The following is a 21,933-nucleotide window of genomic DNA, read 5'->3' as shown; positions in this document are numbered from 1 at the left end:
GTGCTCTTTAAAAATATAGTTCTAAGCAGATAAGTGATTGATTATACATAATCCCTTAATATTTTTGTAACAATTTTCAAAAACAGGCATTATTGCCTAGGGACTTCAGATCAGTTGCCAAAAAGTTAATGGCACCGCGTATTGATGGAATTGTCGTAAAAATAGAAGGAATTATTTTCAAAACATATTTGACACTTTTCGAGGTGACAAAAAGCTTTAAGTTATTTTTAAAACAATTGTCTTTGGAGTATTCCAATAGTTTATGTATGAACAAATTCATAACAATAGGTATGAATATCTTAAAAAGCCATTTTCCCACAAAATTCGGAGACAAATTGGCTTTGTTATGATCTCATAAGAGATTTAAATTAATCAAGACTAGCAGATTTCAATTTCAATTTCGAAATTTCGCGCCTAATTTGAAAAGAGAAAGCACACACACTTATTTTCCACGCACTATTTCCAATACCGTTCTTGCTGCCCGCTAAATTCAAAATAAAACACAAACATTTGAAATTGTTTCATTATTTATCCAAAAAATATATAGGAATAAAACATTTCACTTCTTTTCTTTCAATATTGTTTAAATCAAAGCAATATACCCTAACTATTCAAAATATAAGCTGAATACGATAGTTTATTCGTAATTTCAGGAGATTAAAAACTATTTAAATTTTTGATTAAACAAGGTGTCGATTTTAAGGTAGAATTAAAAATAATTGACTGATCGTAGGAATATCAAGTAACCTATAGAGATAAGTAAAATTTATACAACTTTTAAAATCTTTTTAATCATATGAAAAAATTAAGATTTCCATATAAATTAAAAATGTACGAAAACTGAAAGTAAAAATCGTACTTTACTTAAGCTAAATAGGACAAATTATAAGGGTGTTCTTAACGCCTTTTCCATAAAACGTCACCATTTTCGAATCGACAATACCCCATTTTACCCACCCATGTATACTTAAGTTATCCCACTTTTTTTTGGGGTTTTGAGATAACAAAAGCACGTCTAATAAGCGGATCTTAAACACTTTAGAATGTAAGATACCGTTTTCCAGTTTAGTTATAGCCATTGATAAGTTCTATTCCTCCGCAGGCACCTTCGCCGTCGGAAGTGCTTATGGTACCATTGGTAAGATAAACGCCTTCGTCGGAAGTGCTGCTACCAGTTGATATTCCATTTGTGGGTGTGATGGGAATTTTCAGGGATCTCAGCGATTTTGTTGCTCCGGCCAAACCCACAACACTGTCCTCCTCATCCGAGGATGCGTCGGATAGCTGGCGGGGCGACAGGCGGCAACCGCGTTGAATATATTGGTTCAATCGATCCACTGAGGCCAGGATCAGGCCGAGGAAAGGAGGCGACGGCTTCAGGGGCCGCGACAAGTACTCTGGATGATATTGGGTGGCAACAAAGTAGGGATGACCGCTGAGCTCAATGATTTCCATCCTAGTTTTGTCCTCGTCGGTGCCCACAAATCGCATGCCTTGCTCTTCCAGCCGGGGCACGTATTTGGGATTAACCTCGTAACGATGCCGATGACGCTCCTCCACGCTTTTCGGATTGCCATACAATTGGCGAATGACACTAGGACCGTCAGCGAAAACAGTTGTTCGCTTGCCCAAGCGCATAGTGCCGCCCAATTGACCCGTGTGATGCTCAGGCATGTCGATGACCAAGGCATTAGTTGTGTTCGGATCGATTTCTGTGGTGTTTGCATCCTTGAGACCAAGTTTACTTCGTGCGAATTCAATGACCGCCGCTTGCAGACCCAAGCAGATGCCAAGCCATGGCTTTCGATTCTCTCGCGCCCATTGGCACGCACGAATTTTGCCCTCCATTCCACGGGAACCGAATCCACCGGGCACCAGGATGCCATCGCTTTCGCATAGCTTCTGCCACTCCTTGTGGTACTTGCTCGGCTCCGACTGCAAAGTTTCCTCCTCAAGCAGGCACGACTCGATAAAGACCAGTTCCAGTTTGCGATTCACAGCCAGGGCGGCATGTTGCAGGGCTTTAACCACGGAGGCGTACGAATCCGTGAACTTGGTGTACTTTCCCACAACGGCGATGCAAACTTCACGGCGAACGGTCTCCGTGCGACGCGCCAAATCACGCCATTGCTGCAAGCATCTAAAAATAACAAAGAATTTGTGATTAACATACTTACAGAATTTAAATAAAGACCCTAACTTACTTGGTCCTCTTGCTCATGTCGATATTAAGCTGTAGGCGCTCATTTAGGTATTCAATAACTCCATTCTGCTCCATCAGCAGCGGAACATGATAAATGGAGTTCAAATCGTGGATGCATATCACCTGATCCGGGCCCACATGACAGAAGTTGCTGATCTTCTCCTTGACCTCCAGTCCAATGGGTTTCTCCGATCGACAGACAATCAAATCGGGACTCAGGCCGCATCCTCTCAGTTCTCTGACCGAACTTTGAGTGGGCTTGGTCTTGGGTTCTCCGGTAGCCTTGGGCAACGGAACCAGCGACACATGGGCCAAACAGAAGTTCTCTCTCTTTACGCGGAACTGAAACTGACGGAAGGCCTCTACGAAAGGCATGCCCTCGATGTCACCAATCGTTCCTCCCAATTCCACAATGCACACCTGTGGCTTTGAAGATCCCTGAACGGGTGTCTGCGCCACGCGCTCCACCCATTCCTGAATGGCATCAGTGATGTGAGGGACAACTGCAAGGTACAGAATGTAAAATCAAATAAAGGATAATAATGGGATTTGACCTAGTTTGCTCACTCACCTTGAACAGTTTTGCCCAAGTACTCTCCAGTGCGCTCCTTCTCAATGACCAACTTGTAAATTTTTCCGGTGGTTATGTTGTTGTCCCGATGCAGGGTAACATCCAAAAACCGTTCATAGTTTCCCAGATCCAGATCCACCTCGGCGCCATCGTCCAATACGTAAACCTCGCCTTCGAAAAAAAATTATAACAATTAATTTGTGGTTTTAGTAAAATGTGGACCACCCTTATTTGTGAAAATGAAAAGAACTGAAAATCATTTAAATGTTACATTTTTATTTCCAGGGTATTTGTGCTTAGGCGTAAATGGCGCACTCCCAGCTTTCCTTGGAGTGGCGCTCAACTAGAAATCAATCAAATAGCATGGCATGGACACGAACTAAGTATAATGCTTACGATCTAGGCTAGTGGGCGTATGTACAGTCTTGAGCTTAATCTAGGCGTTCTGAGCTGTTCCACTACTTGGACTCCTCCAGATCCTCTTTGTAGAGTTCCTTGAAGATGAGCTTTTGTATCTTGGTGCGTATGCGCAGCTTTTGGGCTGCGGTCAGCTGCTTCATGTACGGATGCAGGCTGAGCAAGTAGTGGTAGTCATCGTCCTCTGGTACGAGCGGAGTGTCCATTGTCGAGGAACCATTAAAGTTGCTATCCTCGGAGAGACGCGGCCGCTTCAGCTTAAGGGTGGGTATCAGTCCATTGGCATAGGAGTGTTGAGTGAAGCTCAGGTGATCGCCGTTTCCTCCTACAGCAGAGGTGGCTCCGAAATCCTCATTTCGGTCTTTGGCCGCAAGGTGTGCTGCTGCCAGAGTGGCCAGCGGATGGTGTGCTTTGTTGTATAGTGGCGGTGGCGACACAGATCTCTTGCCGCCCATTGGCGCTCCGTTTGAGGATACAGATGACGCGGATGTGGTCGTTGCCGGCGCCAGAACAGCTGCTGAGCCAGGTTGTTGTACTTGTGCGGATGTGGTGGTCACCATTGGCGGTGGAGAACAGTGTGCGGATGGTGGTTCCACCAGCACTTGTAGTGAGGGTGCCACTGGAGATGTCTGTTGCTGTGGCGGAGGTGGCTTTCTGCTCAAGTCCTCCGCCTCCTTTTCTAGCTCCATCAACTGAGCGCGCAATAATCCTGCCTTGATTAAAGCGTGCTGATGTGCCTCTTCTTGTGCCCTCAAAGCTCCGGTGGCAAGTGGTGTGGTGCTAACTTGATTCATTTGATGCGCAGCCGGAGGCGTGGGCATCGTTTCCTCCATGGTGGCTTCGCTAGCCTCTCCGTCTGCCTCCATTTCCTCCTCGTCGTAATCCTCGTCGCTGTCCTGCAGACGACGTATTAGACCGTTTGTTAAATCCGGCTCCACCACTGTCTTTTCACAGTCCTCGCTTTGCTGGTTAAAGTAAAATGACTGATCCTGTTCGTTCTTTGGCAAACGATGACGCATGTGGTCAGCTAAAGAAAGTAATTCCCATTTGTTAAAGTAAATAATTACATGACTTGAACTCACTTAGAAACAACAATGCATAATAGTGCAGCCATTTGGACTCAAAGGTGGCCGGATCCACCATAAAATCACCGTTATCTGCCCGCGGTATCCTTTTGTACTCCACACGGAAATTGTCTCGAAGTCCCTTCCACTTGGCCTTGAGAACGATCTCTGGGAGAGAGAGTGGGATAACGATAGAAATCGCTTTGTTCGCGCTTGGAGTACTTGTCAGTGTTGCCAACTTGGCTTTTTATTCGCCAAATCTGATTAGAACGGGAAACTATTTAATTTAGCTTCTTATTTTAAATTGAAGAGGTTACTAACTTTTTAATTTTATTTAAAATGTATTGCTTTAAATGCTTTTAAAGTTTTTAGAGAACACAGACACACAGAATTTTTCTTGGTAGTTATCTCATGTAAAGTAAGTTTATTTTGCACATGTTTTTAACGGTTGGACAAAAACAAAACCTAATACTGTTTCGCCTCAAAAATTTAATTTCATTCATATTTAAACTAATAAAATTTGGCTACTTTTAATTTAAACGGATTTTAATCGAATTTTGGTTGGCAACACTGTTCTGGGAACTCCTTTCATAAACATGCTCCACTTACTTGGCAGCTTGTGCGCTCCGCTCAGCTCGTCCCACATCTGCTCGAGGAAGGCCTTGTTGCAATGGAAGTTGCGGTTCCAGATGGCCGGGCGCTCCTCGATGTCGTGAATAAACTGCTCCACATTGAGCACGATGGTGGACTTTTTTGGCGCCATCTTAGCGCGCTCAAAGCGATTGAGTGAGTTGTATATATTTTATTTTGCACTTTTGTCTCTATTTCGCGGGCAAACTTTTTTTTAATTGGCAACTCCTGCTGGCTCACTTGTCCGCTCAGCTAACGGTGAATTGCAATTGCATGCTCCAACGGCACACATGCACACCACTATACGAACTCACTGAGAGAAATGAAGAGCTTTAATCGGCTTCTTGACCACTCACTAAAACCATCTCGCTCCCACCCACGAGTTAGTTGCGATCCCCGACCATCAATGAGCAGCCAGTGCTCTCCAAACTGTTAACACAATAACTTCATTAAGATTCCTTCCTTGGGCTTAGGCCCAAAATCGAGCTGGGCGACAGGAAATGCCGCGCTGCTCGCTCTGCTCCCCATGGTCCATCTTCTCCCTCCCTCGCATTCTGCTCCCCAGCCATAAGCAAATGAAGAAGAGGACGCGGCAGGAAAGAAGCAGCGAAATCAAATTATAAACACGCCAGGGCGGGCGAGAGGGCGCGGGGCAGACAGGAACAGACGGCGATGAGCGACGACCGAGAGACCAACCAGCCAACGGTTACTCCACGAGCCTGCCTGACAGCCCCTCTGCCCCGCTGCATCCCGCCCCAACTTCCAATACGCTGCCGGTTCCGCTGACTCTGTCTCTCCCTGCTCCCAACCCTCCCGCACTGCACTGGATACACTTGGAAAAACAGGTGAATAGTTTTAGTATTCCATTTCAAAAATCTTGAGGATTGCAAGGAGTGCATACATTTCAAAATTACATTATAACTTAAGAATAACATAAGAATCAATCATTTATATGTAGCACTTGGCATCATATGAAAAAAAAAAATGGTAAAATCTACAATTTTTGTAAATATTACTGATAAGAAAGTTTAGGTGTTTACTCCTTCCCACAACTAATTACCAATACAGTACACCCCTTCCCATCCCACATTTTCTTCGAGTGCATTGTATGGCCCCAGTGCATCGGTGTGGATGTGGACATGTGGTGATTGTGTGTGTGTGAGTCAGGCGCAGGCGGCGGCATTCAGTCAGTCATGCAAAAATGTTTGCCGTGCACAGAGTGCGAAATACTAAAAACGGCAGCGTGCGGAGTGTGGAGACTTCGGAGTGTGCGAAGGGGAGGGGGGACAGGGGGCGCAAGGGGAGCGGATGCGAAGGCACAGGCCGCAAAGCACACACATTCACAGGCATATACATACATATGTATGCATGTATATTCCAGCGAGCAAAAGCAATTTCTGGCGGCAGCTACAGCTTTGCTGCAGGCACAGCACGGCAGAGCAGAGCAGAGCAGACAAGAGACCGACCAGAAGACCAAGCCAAGCCAAGCCAGACAAATAATGCGTCACGTTGCGCAGTCGTTAAATTTTCGTTTTCGTCGTTGCCGTTGCTGTTTTTATGGGCAAAAACTGCCGGCGACAGTGTGTTTCACTGCTGCTTTTGTTGTTGTTGTTGTTGTTGTTGTTAGGCGAGGGCAGGGTGAAAAATGTAGGGGAGGGGGCTATCGGGGTTGGAAAAGCGGGCTGAAAAGCTGGCCCAGCTGCTGTCGAGGTGATTGGGAGCTGGGAGCTGGGTAACTAACAGCTTCTCTGCTGGTAGCCAAGAATTTCACAAGTTTCGACCCGCCGTGGAAAGTTATGAGGCCTCACACATACACATACACGCTCAATACTTTTTTTTTTTTGAACTGGAAGCTGTTTGGCTAGGAAATTGGCAGCTAAGTGGACTAACACTGTGGGGATTTGGAAATCATTTCCTTAACTTTGATTTCCCGCTGCTTATCAGCAAGAGTCAAGGAAACAAGAGATAAGAGAGTTGCTTTGGCTGAATGACTATTTATAGGTCAGATCTTGCATAAAGGCGATGTATTGATCGAAATGAAAGAAAGAATGAGAGCCTGGAAATCTTCTGAACATTTCCAACTCTCTTTTTGCTTAACCCATGAAAAGCCGGAGGGTGTGGAGAGTTCAGATTACATTAAATGTGGTTAAGTTACATTAACATGTTAAATTGATAGCTTGCTCGAAACTACTTATGTCTTATCAGGAATACAAAAAACGGTAAAACAAATACGTTTTTCAAATATAATATTGCTTGGAATTGGTGAACAAATGGATAAAGCAGATTTGAGGAATTGAAATTTAAATTAAACCTGCATATTTATTTTAAACCTATTGCAGAACATGGATGTTTTTCATATATATATATCGATAAGTTATCTTAGGTCATTTGCACACGCATTTAAATATTAATTTTCAATATTCAATATTAAAGTTTCAACTGTATTCATTGTTTCTTCCCTTTCCTTAAGATTTACATTCAAGTTCTTTACTCTTTCTCCGTTTACAAAGCTTTAATATCTTTTCTCTTATCTTCAAATTACCAGCCCACCTGATCTGTAAATCTTATATCGGTTCCTAGCGTTTCCCTTATCACCAAACTCCCGCTCTCATTTATGTCAAACTTCTCTCTCTCCCTTTTCCACGCAAATCTAATATCCATCCCCCCCCCCCACACACACACACACACACACACACACACACACACACACACTAAAAACTGTCATTGAAATTGGCCCAGGAATGAGGAGCAAGGAAAGATGGACTCAAAGGGGGGTGAGGCAATAAACCATATAGTTTCCTCTATAAAATCAATAAAACCCACGCACACACATGTGCGTGTCTCACTCGCTAACACACATATGCAAAAATTAGCGCGCCAGGAGTCGCAACTAACGGGACATGTGAGTGGTTTCCAGAGGGTGGCGAATCAGTGGGGGGTGTGTGTGTGTGTGTGTATGTTTCTGTTACCGCCAAGTTTATAATAAACGCTCGGTCAGCCGCGCCGGCCCGTAGATTCCGTTATGTCCCGAGAGCGTTTTCCACGAGCGCGAATGAGAAGTCGAGAAGCCGAATTGCGGAATTGCGAATTCCCGAACCAAAATGCGAACCACTGCTGATTGCAGTCAGCTTACAACTGAAATTGAAAATTCAGCAGAGCAAAGTGCGAAGCGCCGCTGCTTCTGCTGCTGCTGCTGGCTGTCGCAGCGTTGTTGCTGTTGCTTTTGCCTTTGCTGCCGTTGACGCGCCGCCACCGCTGCCGCACACAGACCGCTCTGCCCCTGCCCCGACCCCCTCGCTCACACTCTCTCGCTCCCCACCTCCCCTCTGACCCAACGGCTATTTGCCACTGCGACAGGCTGCAGTCAAGCCATCCGCCATCAGGCCGAGAGCCATGAGCCATGAGCCAGCCAGCCAGCAGGCCGTGTTCAGGCCCAGGCCCAGTCGCAGTCGTAGTAGTCCCATTTCCATTCCCACTCCCGCTCTCCCTACTGTTCCCACTCCAAATTCAAATCCCCGGCCAGGTCCACAAGCCCCCCAAAAGCCAAGCGAGCCAGCCAGAGCCACCAGCCAACCAGCCAGCCAGCCAACAAAACGTGCCAACTAGCGGCGGCAGCTGAAACGACGCCAGCCAAACAGCCAACAGAGCCACCAGCAGCAGCAGGCAGGCATAATAATATGAAAAAAAAAAAAACAAAAAAAAGTCCTAAAGGCCTTCTAGAGAGAACGAAAATGATGATACTCTTGCCTTGAATTGTCTTGAGCTATATAGCTGATAACGAGAAAATATCAAGTCCCGGTTTAGATTTTTAAAAATTTAATGAGATTAATGAATCAATGAAAAATATCATGTGAAGTTGAGAATTATAACGACCAAACTTCTCGCTTATATGACTAACAAACAATAAATAAGCTCTTGATATTGGTGGTATAGGCTTTTATAGTACTTAGCAATAAACCTTTATAGAATGTAATCTTGAGAGTTAGGATCCCGGAGGTGTGTTTTAAGATAACTAAGATAAATATAGTTGTCAAACTTTATTATATAGATTTTAAAAACTTATTTGTCAAGTTCATTACAAATAATAGATCATTTTAAATACTAAGATATTACTTAAACGCTGTTAGGTGGGAGATTAAATCGTCTCATTCTTCTCGCATCCGAATGTCCAACCAACCACTCGTCGAACTGGCAATACCCTCCGGAAAAGAGAGGGCATGAGAAGCGCACACTGAAACGCAAAAAACGCCAGCGAGGAGGCGCAGGCCATCCAATGGGCGGAGTGGCGGTGGGAGGGGCAGTGGGGCAGAGCAGTCAGCAGGCTGGCAGTTAAGTTCAGTTTCAGGCGAGAGCCAAAGCCACGCCACAAGCTTTTGCTTTTGCTTTTGCCGGCGCGACACACATACATACGTACACAATGTGTGCCTGTGTATGTGTATGCGGTGGTGATAGGGGAGGGGGAGGAGAGTGCGAGCCAGGGGGAGGTGGAGAAGCGCGCACAAACGCTAAAAACGGCCGCCGCCATTTGCTTCGCTCTGCTCGCTTCTGGCTCCCCGTGTTGTTGCTTTTGCTTCTGCTGCTTTTGGGCATATTATTGCCGGCTATCCAGCACACGCACACCAACACACTCACCCAGAGCCGCACGGCCACACAAACACATGCGAGAGAGAGCCAGCCGTGCTGTCTGTGTGAGGTGGAGCCGGTGGCCTGCTCTCCTCCAGCTCCTCCCTGCCCCCGTGCTTCCGCACTCTTCCTTCGCTCTTCCTGTCCTGCCTGCCTGGCTGCCTACTGCATGCTCAGCCAACAACAATCGACGCGCGGAAGCGAGCGAGCTAGCGAGCGAAAAGCATAAACCATGAAGAGAGCGAGAGCGGGGTGCAAGGGGACCGGGTGCTGGTGCGGGCGGAAGAGAGGAGGCTCGTTAAAATCACGCGACAGGAGGCAGCGGCGGCAGCAGCAGCAGAAGAAGAAGAACCAACGGGGGCGGTGCAACAAACGCCGGGCAAAGCGAATCGATGTGAATTTGGCTGTGGCTCCACGGCTACCGCTGTTCCTCTTTCCTCTGCGCTCTCACACTTCACACTTCCTCCCCTTCGCTGCACCCGCTCATCACTTCTCTGCTTCTGCTTCCTCCTCCTCGTCTCCTTCTCCGGCTGCCGCTTCTTCTTCTTCTGGCGCCTGTCGCTCAGACACCGTAAGTGTGAGGTGGGTGGCGTTGGGTGGAAAAACGGAGGTGGCTGGCAGCGAGGTCGTAATACAACGCTGTATTGTAAGGGGCAAGTGCGATTGGCCAGCCGCACCGAACTTTCCGATTTAATTTCTCACAATTAAGCAACGGAATCGCGCCCCCAGTTGCATAATCGCCGTTAGCTATTCTTATATGAATATTCTTTAAGCCTGACATAACTATAGTACAACTATGTACTAAGCTAACTATTTCAAGAATAGGTTTGCAGTTGAATTATACATACGTGCTTAAAAATGTTTGGGAAAGATGAATCAATGGTCGATGGTTTTGATAAGATAATTTTGAAACATTGATAAATAAAATCCACAGGGTTGTTATAACTAGGGTTGTATATTTTTAAGATTTCTTTGAAGGTATCTAACAAAGTTATTAACTTTTTTAATTCTTACTAATTTAAATTTATAAATGTTATTATTGCAGATTTGTATGATAACTGGCTGAAGCTAACTTCTGGGATGCTAGAGTTTGCTAATCTTGTAAGAACACACCTTTGCCATTACTAATCAGTAATCAGTAACTAAGTTGCTCGGACCAACAAAAATGAAGATAATTTAACTAACGGCTACTGGGTACCGTAACTTCCCTGCTGTCCAATGCAATTACTTAAGGCGATCCATAAGCTATGCTTAAAGTTATGGCAAGTGGGCAAACTTTCGACCAGACGCAAGATTGAAGCTTATGAAGCCATAGAACACACACGCACACACAGACACGTGCGGGCCCATCAGTTAACCGTAGTGTGTGTGTGCTCTTGTGCCTGTGTGCGTGTGCCAGCAAATGAGGGGGCGGAACGGTGGCAGGCGTGGCCGAGGGCGGCGTTGGAAGGCAGCCACTCAACTCAGACGCCAGCAACGCGTAGCAACGGTCACATCCTGCTGGCGAGCTGTCGTTGGAGAGTTGGGCTGGAGAGCCGCCACAGCGAAATGGTATTTTCCATTTAATTTTTGCACACTCGCACACACGCACAAAAGCTTGCACACGCGGGCCATATGTACATGGGTACAGTGGAGCGTCGATAAGTGCAATTAAGCAAATTTCGAATGGCATACATACAAATATGGTCTAGATTATTAAAGGAAAGTTAATCTTAGTGAGATACTACTGTATGTGGCAGCACACGCACAAGGCGGAGCTGGAGTGTGAGCAAATAAAGAGGAAGAGGAGCATCAGAGCAGCCAGAGGTGGCAGCAATAACAACAACAACAACAACGGCAGCAACAGCAGAGGCCCAAGCATTATTGTCGTCGTGAAACGAAACGTGAGCGTAACGAATGCGCAAGCAGAAATCCAGCAACAAAGCAAATGCAGGCCAAAAAGGCGGTGGAAGCAGGAGGGGTGGTGCCAGGGGGGGCAGTTAATGGCGCACAGGCAAAGAGCAACAGCTGCTAACGATGTTGACGCGCCGATGACGGGGCCGCAACCAAATGGGCAGACAGAGCTGCGAAAGAGAGGACAAAGAGGACGATGAGCAGGAGGCGAAGGCGGCGAACGGCGGAGAGCACAAGAGCTTGGCTCTTTTATGGCTAAAAACGCTAATGTGACCGATGGACCTCTATGGCGGAGTGGAAGGGGAAGGGGCAGGGGAGGGAGCATGACGGAGCGCAAAGCACACGCAAAAAGCCCAGGCAGCAACAAAGCAACACAAGCACTCGGCAGCTAGAAGAAGACACCCTCAAAAGATGGAACACCGCAGCGGCCAATATGGCGACCCTTGCCATTTCCCATTACACTTTCCCTGCCCACCAGCCCCCACCCCCTCCTTACAGCCCTTCTTCGCACCCACTCACACTCACACTACCGAAATTAACGCAAAACAAATGAAGCACACGCATGTGCCGCCGCCGCAGTCGCAGTCGACGTTGGCAGCGAACTCAAGCGCATCGCAACAACTACAGACGCAACAAATGAGCAGAATTGCATTTTGTGCATTTCGACCCCCAAAAAGTGTAAGCTGGACGCAAAAATGCAAATGAGAGGCGGCAGACAGTAATCCCCCATGGATGAACGGGCTAGCGGGGCGGGGGCGGGTGATGGTGCGTTGCGAGAGGGAGATGGACTGACCGCCCATTCCACTCATCGAAGTTGCTTGGACCTATCTACACCACTCAAAGTGAGTAATAATTGATAAGGTATATTTTTCAACTGAAATGATTCACCATTCAACCAGGTGCATTAAACCTCAAAATACAACATTAATTTTTTTCAACTAGTTATATGTTTTTATATTAATTGAACCTAAACTAATATACCATCCAACTGAGAATACTTTGTTTTATTACAAACACAAACCATCTTGAAGCATTTTCAATTATATGCAAAGTAAAAAACAATATAATTATGCATACTTTTAGTTATTTCATGTTTGGCTAGAAAATCAGTCAGAAATTTAAGCATAAAATAACCACAATAAAATGCATTGATGCATTTCCATCTCAAACTTTTGCAGATCTGGAGTTGGTTCGTCGGGTGCCCAGCAATCCATGTACTACTACTGCAAGGTGACCGATGCGGACAGGGCCACAGGTGGCGGCGGCATGCTTTAATATGATATGATTTAGACTTATGCTTGATATTTAAATCATTAAATATATTATAAAATCGTTATCAATTTCGTGCAGGTCAACGCTCTCAACGCACTCGCACACACACGCAGCCAAACAAACGCATCGTAATTGCATTGGACCGTTCAATAAATAAATTGGCAAGTGTTGTTGTTATTGTTGCTATCAATTTGCTGGAAGGGAGAGCCAGAGTGAGTAAAACGGATCAGCGAGAGAGGAACAACAAGTTCTTATTTCTCAATTAAATTAAATGTCAGTCCTAATTTAACCGTCATTGAGTTCGGATCGATCGGTTACAATAATTTAAGGTGCAGCTGTGTGAAAAGTTTCCCTTTTCCACAATCAAAGAAATTTAATCACTAACAGAGGCAAAAAAAGAGCAAAAGAAACAAACGAGCAAGGCAGAGCAAGTAAAACGGACAGAAAAAACTTTCATTTTCAATGTCAAGCAACAATAACAACAACAAAAAAACGTCTGCCGGTTGGGGGAGGCGATTTTGTGATGAGAGAGCCAAAAAGAGAGAGCGGAATTAAGAAAGAGAAAGGAAGAAGGTAAGAGAGATCTAACTTGGTTATTTATTCTACAAGAGCATGAGCATTGGTAGCAATTGCTTGCTATCACTGCTGCCCGGTTAAAAATCGTTAAAATCTTTTTGATTTCCGACTAAACTTGTTTATAAACAAAAATTTATTGTCAATGTCCAAGATTCAAAAACACGTGCAATTGTTGCTGGTTACCAGAGAGCGAGAGAAAGAGACCGCATGAAAAACAGCTGACGACTGCCTTTCTAGTTATCTCTGTTACACTTCCTCTAATTTATTTACACTGAGAAAAACAGTTTTACCATATGCTTTTAGATGAGACTTTTATACAATCTGATTCTTTTTACAAGCACCCCGTATTAAATCAAATGAAACAAATCGTAAAACTTAGTTTCACTTTACATTTATTATTGAATAATTATTATTATATATAATTGTCTTTATAGATTTAGAAAGTTTTGCCATATCGTAAGTGATGTTACTTTATTTATTTGTTTGTTTTTGCTCAGGTTTTTGATTTTGGCGGGAGAGCGCTTTTTGCCCCTCTCGATAACACTGCCACACCGCTCTCTCCCCTTTTCCGTCCCGCTCACGCCATGTGGTTACAACCAGACGCGTGGCCTTTGCAACAACAACAGTCTTACAACAATAGATGCACATACTGACACTCGCCGCACACTCGCACTCGCACAGATGGGCAAAATATTGAAAAATTGCCAAAATAAGAGACCAGACATTTTTCGAATGTCGAAAGCAAGATATACTATACACACCATATATCATATAATGGGAAGAGCTCTTGAAAACTCACCATGCTCATAAGGCGAAAAGGTTCCAGCATCTATATTGATATAGGGGTCAATCTTGATTGAGGTTACATCCAGACCACAGGATTTCAAAAGCGTTCCGAACGAGGAGGCAATCACTCCTTTTCCCACGCCACTAATGACGCCGCCAGTGACCAGGATGTATTTCATCTTTCCGTCTCGAATGTCGAACTATCGGATCACCAAATCTCGCGGATAATTGTATTATCGGTTCAATTCGCGATGGACACTCAATCTGGGGCAATCCGAGCAACAATTGCGTTGTTTATTTGCCTTTCTATGCACGTGGTTTTTGAATTAAGAAATTAGAAATTCGCATGTATGGTATGACCACCACTCATTTTAATGATAATACCAGTGACTCACGTGTGTTGTTAAACGTCACAAAACCGCGCAGATGTGAACATCTACATTTCTCTTACATGACTACATGACTACTACATGACTCCTCGCACTGAAAAATAAACAAGAATCAAATATCATTTTAGCATAGAAGTTACCTATTTATTTATTTATACAACGCAAGCTTGCGATTGAAGCCTAAAGAAACATTGGCCTACAATTCGTATAACTTTCACTTGTTTATTTTTTTACTCTTTGTGTAGAGTTTGTGTTTTTAAAAGGAATTTCACGATTTATTTTACCCATTTAAAGTGTAAATAAATCATAATATCCGGTAAATTTGAATTGTCATTTATCCAAACTACTTTAAATGTGCATATTTAAAATTATATTAAATAATTAAAAAAGAAATTTCTCCGAGAAGAAATATTTTTTGAAAATGAACATAAAATTCATATTGAAAATAAACACACTCCCATTTCAAAGCGCAAAGCATTAAATGTTGCATATTTATTGAACTTTAAGCGTAGGTATACAAAAATAAGAAAACTTTGAAACTCCGTAAATGCGTGCCAAGCGTAAGAAATTCCTTTATCAACCAGTTACTTGCTGGCCTCCTGCTGCTCGAACAGAGGATACTGCTCGGTGACATTCTCCCAGGTGGTTTTCGCCGTCGACAAGTCCTTGACGACGCCCACAACCTCCTCCAGACCAACGCGCACCTGTTTCATAGTATTCCGATCCCGGAGAGTCACCGTATGCGGTTCCTTTAGAGTGTCGAAGTCCACGGTGATGCCATAGGGAATGGCAATCTCATCCGTGCGGGCATACCGCCTGCCAATGGAGCCGCTGGAGTCGTCCACCTTGTGCGAAAGTTCCGCCTTGGTCAGGGCAGAAGACAATTTCTGAGTATAAGGTTGGAAGTCGGTGTTGTTGGACAGCGGAAGGATGGAGCACTTGATGGGCGCCACCAGAGGCGGTAGCGTAAAGTAGCACCGCTGCTCGTCGCCGTCGCGGCACTGGAAACTGTGCTCCAACAGGGAGTACATGATGCGACCAATGCCGAATGAAGGCTCAACCACACTCGGGATGAACTCCTCCACATGGACCGTTTTCGTAGAGTGCTTAACGCTGATGGTGTCCTTTCCGAGATCGTGGCTTTGGCCATCGGCCGTGGTCAGTTTGTATTGACCTTCGCCAGCCAGCTGTTCCTCTACCTTGGTTATCTCCTCCAGCGAAAGCTTAGCCAACGCATCCGTGATGTTCTTTGCCTCCTTCTTGAAGGTCTTGCCGAGAGCCTGCTTGTTGGGCACAATCTCGCTGACCTCCACAGTTTTGGGAGCCGGCAGACGCTTCTCGGCCACCAAACGCACACCTGTGGCGGCCGTATGCTGTCCCAAGTCGTAGGCACTGCGATCCGCACATCCTACGCACTCCACCCATCCGTAGGAGGTAAGGATTTCGGCATCCCAGCAATCGCAGGCATAGTGAGCCATCTCATTGGACATGTGCTGCCGGAATCGCAAGCACTCCGGCTTGATTCCAATAGCCAAAAGGAACTGCTGAATGCGGGCCATATAGTAACCAAGTGTCTCGTTAGCCACCAGTTTGGATGCCACTGCTTCGCCGATTTGCACCTGGGCGGCAGACTTTCCATCCATCTGGTTGCAGGACGAGTAAAGGGTCAACTTCTCCGATTTGATGTTGCCAAATTTGGGATGATCCTTGAGCACGGGATCACAGAAATGTTCAATCTCCGCCATGGTGAACTCTCGCACACGGATCAAGCCCGATCGGGGTGAGATTTCATTGCGGAAGGAGTTGCCAATTTGAGCCACAGCGAAGGGAAGCTTGCCTTGATTGAATTCCAGCAGTCGCTTGAAGTTGACGAAGATACCCTGGGCAGTTTCGGGCCGCAGGAATCCCTTGACCAAGCCAGTGGGTCCAATTTGGGTGGCAAACATCAGGTTGAACTCAATGGGTTCTGTTAAATCATTGCCGCTTAAGGGAGATTTGATGTTGTATTTGGCCAGGACACCAGCCAATTCCTGTTTGTTCAGGCCATCCAGTTTAATGATAATATCCTCACACTCGGCCTGCAGGGCGGGAGTTGCATCCTTGGCCTTAGACAGCTTTTCCAAAGCCTGCTTAATGAGATGATCCAGGCGGAAGCACTCGCCGGTCTTGACATCCTTGACCATCAGATCAGCGAAACGCTCCACATGACCAGAGGCTTTGAGCACAGGTTCGGGAGTCAAAATAGAGCAGTCCACCTCCAGCATTTGCTCTTCGAGGGCGAAATACTGACGCCACAGGGCCAGAATGTTGGACTTGAGGGCACAGCCCATGGGGCCAAAATCGTACTGGCCGGTGATGCCGCCATAAATGGCAAAACTCTGGTCGTAGAAGAAGCGACGTTTGAGTAGATCCTCCATCTTCGCGCGATCGAAACTAACGACACTGGGGGTCAAGGCGAGCTCCTTGTCCTCCAGCAGCTTCTTGCGAGCCTTCAGCTCGGCTACTGCCTTTTTCACGTCGATCTCGGGCGCACCCTTCGCCTTGAGATCCCTCACCAGGTTACCCTGCTCCTGAACTCGTTCCCTTAATGGGGCAAGTTGGGACTCAATCTCCGGATTCGACATGATGAACTCGGCAGCGGCGGATCTTAGTTTTACCTTTCTATTTTGCTTCTTGGTGCCCCAACTTGTGGTTGTAGGTGGAACTGGCTGCTGCGGTTGCGTGGGTGGAGGTGGTGGTGGTGCGGCGGGAGTAGCTTTTGTGGTAGTGGTGCTAAAAAACACTTTCGTGGCAATGTGCTCGCTCCACGTTGTTCTCGCAATCTGAGGTCTCACGGCTGTGGTGGCGCTGCGCAGGTGGGGTAGCGCTTTCAACAACTGCAATGACATAAAGAGGCTTTTATTTTTTCAGCCGAAAAACGCGAATTTATGTAATAAACCGTCCAATTGGCTACTGCTGCAATACCTTCACTTGCGGTTGCAATTTCGACTTGGATGAGTCTTTGTCGGCCGGCTTGCAGCACTGTCTTTGCACAACACTGATTATGGTTAACAGAGCTGCTCAGTGATGCGCAATGTTGCGACTTGTAGCAATATTTGGTAAATGTGTCTTGGATAGTTCGATTTCAACATAGATAATATTCTTAAATCTTTACTTTAAAGTTGAGTAAGCGATTGAATTATTATTAATTATTAATTTTCTGACAAAATTAAGGTATCCCAAAGTCACAGTTACATTGTCGGCAACATCGATCACTTGTCTCTAACAGGGCGGCTGTTAATAACAGCACCTTAAGATGTTTTCCAGCACTCCAGTACATCGATATCGGGTAGGGCCTTCTTCGTTATCGATATGTTTAGTTTTTGTTTTAATTATGTAGGCGCAGCATTGCAGTCTGTTTTCTTGCAAGTTTTTCCCATATAATTTGCTCAATTTTGCTTTAGTTCGGCCGAACTCAAGCGCTGCCAAAACCAATTGCTCAAACGCGTAGCGCACAAATTGAAAAACAAGCGGTTAATGTGAAAAAGAGGACGAGTTTTCGTGTGTTTTCTATCCGAGAGGACGCGGAGTTGCAACAACAGCGACGCTATGCGACCGCATTTCAAGCGATAAAACAGAAAGGTGTGCTCCTCTCTCCCTCTCTCGGCAGTTTCTCTCACTTGAGCTGCTAATACAAATGTTGTTTTCCTGCCAATTTGCCGAAATCTTAATTGCAAACACTTAAAAAATTAACTCATTCACAGGCGCTGCCACACATAACGGTTGATGTTTGTTTTTACGACGACGCACACACACATACACCGGCCAAAGAGGCAGCGGTCACAACAACAAAGGTCTTCGTTCGGTGAGTTGCGAGTTGTTTTTGTTTAACCGTTTTCCGTTCTTGACCTGTTTTTGTTGTTGTCTTGTTTTTTTTTTATGAGTGGGCCAATCGATCTGTATAAAGTATGCATTATAATTTATTTATTAGTCATAAGCGTAGTTTGCTTATGTACGTGTATGTGTGCACACCATTTTACATCATTTAACATGCACAGTGGAGGTTCTTTAATTAGAAACCAACCCCCACGATGGAAATGATTAAGAATGCGGAGAAAAAACCAGTTTGGTTCCTCTCAGCGAGCATCCACTGTAGGCGCACTTAATTCAACAACTTTTGCACGTTTGATATTAAGTCATCGCCGGCCACGAAGGCCAAACTCAAGACTGTACGAAACAAAACCATAAAATGTTCAAAAACACGGACACAACAAACCTAACAACACCTCATCGGGATGCTCTATGTTTTGGGTTAATGTTCTGGCCATTTTTTGGAGAGGGTTCGCTTCAAGGTTTACTGTGGTTGTGGTGCGTGATGAAACGGGTTGGAAATCGGAAACAAACAAAAACTAAGTCTGTACATACAACAAAAAGCATTAATATCCTAATAAACTAGTGCACGTCTCTAATTCAAAATGCTAACTCTGAACGAAATCATCCAGGGGTATTCGACAGCTCTGATACAATAAGAACTCATACAATATATTTATAAATAATAATTCAGATGGTTTTTGTAGACTAACTAAGGAAATTCAGTTTCTGAGTAAAAATTTGTAACAATCTATAAAAAAATGTAGTAAACAAAAATGGAATGTTTATAGTATTGTATCAGAGTGGGGTGAATACCCCAAAATAAACCCATAAATTGCATAAAAACAAAATGAGCTTAGGAGGCGACTGATCGAAGACTGCTTGTCTTTTCTAGGATCCCCCGAAAATATCAAAACCCGCACAAACAACCCACCAACGAAGCCGACGAACCACTGGCGATGCAATTGAAAGCGCCCAAGAGCAGAAATATGGCCAGTCTTAAAGATGAAGAGCAGGCGGCAACTACAAGCAACTCCACGCACAGTCTCAACAACAACAACAATACGAATAACATAAACAATAACCACAGCAGCAGTAGCAACAACAATAAAAACGAGGATGATCCAAAGGTTAGGAAGGAGAATCTGGAGGCCAGGAAACAGGCCCTGGAGCAGCGTCTTAGCGAAAAGAGCTGGCTGCTGCAGCAAATCCAGAAACAGGAGACTGCCATCATCAATGGCAACTACGAGCACATGACGGTCAATGAGTTTTTCGTCCAATTAGCACAACAGTACAAACATGAACAGCAGCTGCAAGCGTTGGCAAGGGAAAACAGCTCAATTCTGAGGAGAAAACAAAGTACAACGAGTCGGGAAAGTCGCGAGAGCCAAATGACCATCAACAATAACAATCGACAGTCGGAAACGCTATCGAATCGCAGTTCAGAATATGACAATTACCAGCCCACCTCATCGGCGGTGGCGGGCGATATGCTGGTGATTGGCGTGGCCCAGCAGCAGGCGCAACAACAACCGCCTCTGGTGAAGAGTGCCCTGAAGAAGCGACCCACACCCACGCCGAGCCAAATGCAGTATATGCGCCAGCAGCATCAGCAACAAGCTCATTTAGCGATGAACATGAACTACCAGAGATCACAGCCGGATGTCATATCCATGTACTCGGCGAATTCATCCAATGTAGCAACTTTAAGGCAACCGCCACAAGTGGCGCCTCAGCAGCAACCAATAATAGTGCAGTGCGATAAATATTACCTATCGCCCACCCATCAAAGTTACAATGAGGGCGGCTTTATCAAATCAAGTCAGAACATCAAGAAATATGTGTCCCCAATGGCATCGCCCAGTAATATCAGCTACGAGCAGCAGCAACAGCGTAATCCTTTACATCACCAGCGCCAGCTAGATGCTATATCCCTGGCGCCCAGCTATGTTTCCGTGGACATGGAAGCTGCCCAGCATCAGCAGCAATATCGCTGGCGTTCTCAGTCACACATAGCACCCTTAACTCCTCCACAATTGGGCATAATAGAGGTGAAATCGCACTCCAGCGATATGCTGGCGGTGCCTATGCCACCCAGCCGCTTTCCGCCGCACGATGAGATCTCACTGTCATCCTCGACCACGACCATTGAGAAGAAGCCCAAGCCCAAGCAGTGGCTGGAATCTTCGCTAGATGGGCCAGCTGTTATCAGGCAGATGGATTCACAGCCCCACAGTCCAGCTGGGAGTAGTAATGGGAGTAGTAATCCCGGCGCAGCTGCCATGGTCTCAAGTAAACCCCGCGCCAAGCTCTCCTCGCAGTCCATGTCGGTAGCGGGTCGTCACTATTCCATGTCCAACCAGCGGCCGACTCCGAATTATCCCAGTGCCAGCTATGCGGTGAATACCAGTTCGAAAGCCCTGCTCAGTCAATCGACTTCGTATCTCAATGCTATGGAACAAACTTTGGGTATATCGGTGTCGTATCCGCTGGAACCTCTGGACATACCAGCACTGCGAAATTTACCACCTAAGCCAAGTCAAATGCAGCAGCCAACGCCGCCGCCCAGACCGCCACCCGCAAATCAGGCTCATACTCAGAACCAGAACCTAAGTCACAGTGCTAATGGCAGTTCAAGCGGACTTGGTCATGGCAATGCTGTACAAACAGCGCTGGTGTCACCGCCGGTAACAGTGGCCACGGCCAGTTTATCGCCGGATATTCGCATCGAGTCGCCTAAAAACATGACCGTAGTTCAACAGGCCACTTTCCAGCCGTACAAAGAGGTGACGAAACCCTTCGAGATGTCCGATTTCTACAAATACTCCACCAAATTTAAGCAAAAGGAGGGCGGAAATCCAAATTGACCTATAAGGTTGCACGGAATTCTCATGCACTTTCACCTTTTAATGTGATTAACTAAACTAATTTTGTAGCACTGAGAAACTACAGAGCAAAAGCAGCTCAAACTATTGGACTCCTTTCGAATTTTAAGTTCGTTAGCCAAATTAGTTAGGATCAAGAAAATAACAATGCTCAAAAGATCTGCCAAACTGAAAACTGACGTATTGAAGCAATTTATCGAACGACATTCAAATTTTGTATTGAATTTTTAAAGTACAAAAAAAAAACACAGGACAATATTATCCCCGAGGGGGACAGAAATCGCCTTACAACAGGATACCTAGAAAATGTGGAAATATTTTAGATAGTTAACAGCATTTATAAACAAATAACTGACTAGCAATTGTTAATAAGTGTATAAAGGATTATATTTACACTAATCGAATGATATTTTTATATGAATATACACATTGGATACTGGTATATTCACCGAGTTCTTTAAGACTAACTACCGACAAGCAATAACAAATAGATAAAAATAAATATTTTATATTAAAATATACGTGAGTTTGTTTTTATTGATATCAAAGCATTCCCATATTTTTCTCATAGCATCATAAATATTCTTTTAGCATTCCATTTCAGATTTTTGAATAATTTAAATGAAAATAAAGTTTTATATTTCCCTAGCCTATAAATAAATGTCCCATTTATGCCCATAAATATGTTCTCACTTCCTTAAATCATTCCTTATCGAATATATCTTGTAGTTCCTTAATCTCTGGTTAAAACTTATTTATAGAACAACCGATAAAA

At 45.1% G+C, this 21,933-nt stretch overlaps 3 protein-coding genes and 1 long non-coding RNA gene across 8 annotated transcripts; 2 read left to right on the top strand and 2 right to left on the bottom strand.

Annotated features, from left to right (window-relative positions):
- Positions 1-619: 619 nt before the first annotated feature.
- LOC6605740 (CTP synthase) lies at positions 620-14,492 on the bottom strand. Of its 4 annotated transcripts, XM_032718450.1 has the most exons (5): positions 7,855-8,013; positions 4,865-5,198; positions 2,775-2,945; positions 2,205-2,706; positions 620-2,140 (listed from the first exon to the last, which is right to left on the bottom strand). In XM_032718450.1, exons 2-5 carry the CDS (start codon positions 5,016-5,018, stop codon positions 1,066-1,068), a joined length of 1,902 nt encoding a protein of 633 aa, XP_032574341.1. In that variant the 5' UTR covers positions 5,019-5,198; positions 7,855-8,013; the 3' UTR covers positions 620-1,065. The 4 variants fall into 4 exon arrangements, with proteins under 4 accessions (XP_032574341.1, XP_032574339.1, XP_032574340.1 ...); XM_032718448.1 differs by lacking the exons at positions 4,865-5,198; positions 7,855-8,013 and adding an exon at positions 14,049-14,492; XM_032718449.1 differs by lacking the exons at positions 620-2,140; positions 2,205-2,706; positions 2,775-2,945 and adding exons at positions 3,030-4,218; positions 4,274-4,423 and having other exon boundaries at positions 7,855-8,025.
- LOC6605738 lies at positions 11,776-14,559 on the top strand. 2 transcript variants are annotated; one of them, XR_004361741.1, is made up of 4 exons: positions 11,780-12,243; positions 12,580-12,631; positions 12,752-13,246; positions 13,747-14,559. It is a non-coding gene; the product is annotated as an uncharacterized LOC6605738 (long non-coding RNA). The 2 variants fall into 2 exon arrangements; XR_004361740.1 differs by having other exon boundaries at positions 11,776-12,243; positions 12,580-13,246.
- A 325-nt stretch (positions 14,560-14,884) lies between these two features.
- Positions 14,885-17,470, bottom strand: LOC6605736 (glycine--tRNA ligase). The gene is made up of 2 exons (XM_002030516.2): positions 17,389-17,470; positions 14,885-17,300 (listed from the first exon to the last, which is right to left on the bottom strand). Exon 2 carries the CDS (start codon positions 17,046-17,048, stop codon positions 15,009-15,011), a length of 2,040 nt encoding a protein of 679 aa, XP_002030552.2. The 5' UTR covers positions 17,049-17,300; positions 17,389-17,470; the 3' UTR covers positions 14,885-15,008.
- A 330-nt stretch (positions 17,471-17,800) lies between these two features.
- LOC6605735 (putative uncharacterized protein DDB_G0271606) lies at positions 17,801-21,393 on the top strand. The gene is made up of 3 exons (XM_002030515.2): positions 17,801-18,045; positions 18,168-18,268; positions 19,169-21,393. Exon 3 carries the CDS (start codon positions 19,233-19,235, stop codon positions 21,138-21,140), a length of 1,908 nt encoding a protein of 635 aa, XP_002030551.2. The 5' UTR covers positions 17,801-18,045; positions 18,168-18,268; positions 19,169-19,232; the 3' UTR covers positions 21,141-21,393.
- The last annotated feature ends 540 nt before the right edge of the window (positions 21,394-21,933 follow it).

The sequence above is a fragment of the Drosophila sechellia genome, chromosome 3L (genome assembly GCF_004382195.2).
Source record: "Drosophila sechellia strain sech25 chromosome 3L, ASM438219v1, whole genome shotgun sequence".
Lineage (NCBI taxonomy): Eukaryota > Metazoa > Arthropoda > Insecta > Diptera > Drosophilidae > Drosophila > Drosophila sechellia.
The sequence above is the reverse complement of the archived record's forward strand: the minus strand, read 5'-3'. Positions and strand labels throughout refer to the sequence as shown.

Bases quoted from the DNA above. Each gene is read 5' to 3' on its own strand.
- LOC6605740 (XM_032718448.1), bottom strand. From the start codon at position 14,214: ATGAAATACATCCTGGTCACTGGCGGCGTCATTAGTGGCGTGGGAAAA. The intron at 2,946-14,048 runs GTGAGTTTTCAA...TTTTTTTCGAAG, and splicing joins CTTTTCGCCTTATGAGCATG to GCGAGGTTTACGTATTGGAC. The intron at 2,707-2,774 runs GTGAGTGAGCAA...TGTACCTTGCAG, and splicing joins CTTGGGCAAAACTGTTCAAG to TTGTCCCTCACATCACTGAT.
- LOC6605736 (XM_002030516.2), bottom strand. From the start codon at position 17,048: ATGTCGAATCCGGAGATTGAGTCCCAACTTGCCCCATTAAGGGAACGA.
- LOC6605735 (XM_002030515.2), top strand. From the start codon at position 19,233: ATGCAATTGAAAGCGCCCAAGAGCAGAAATATGGCCAGTCTTAAAGAT.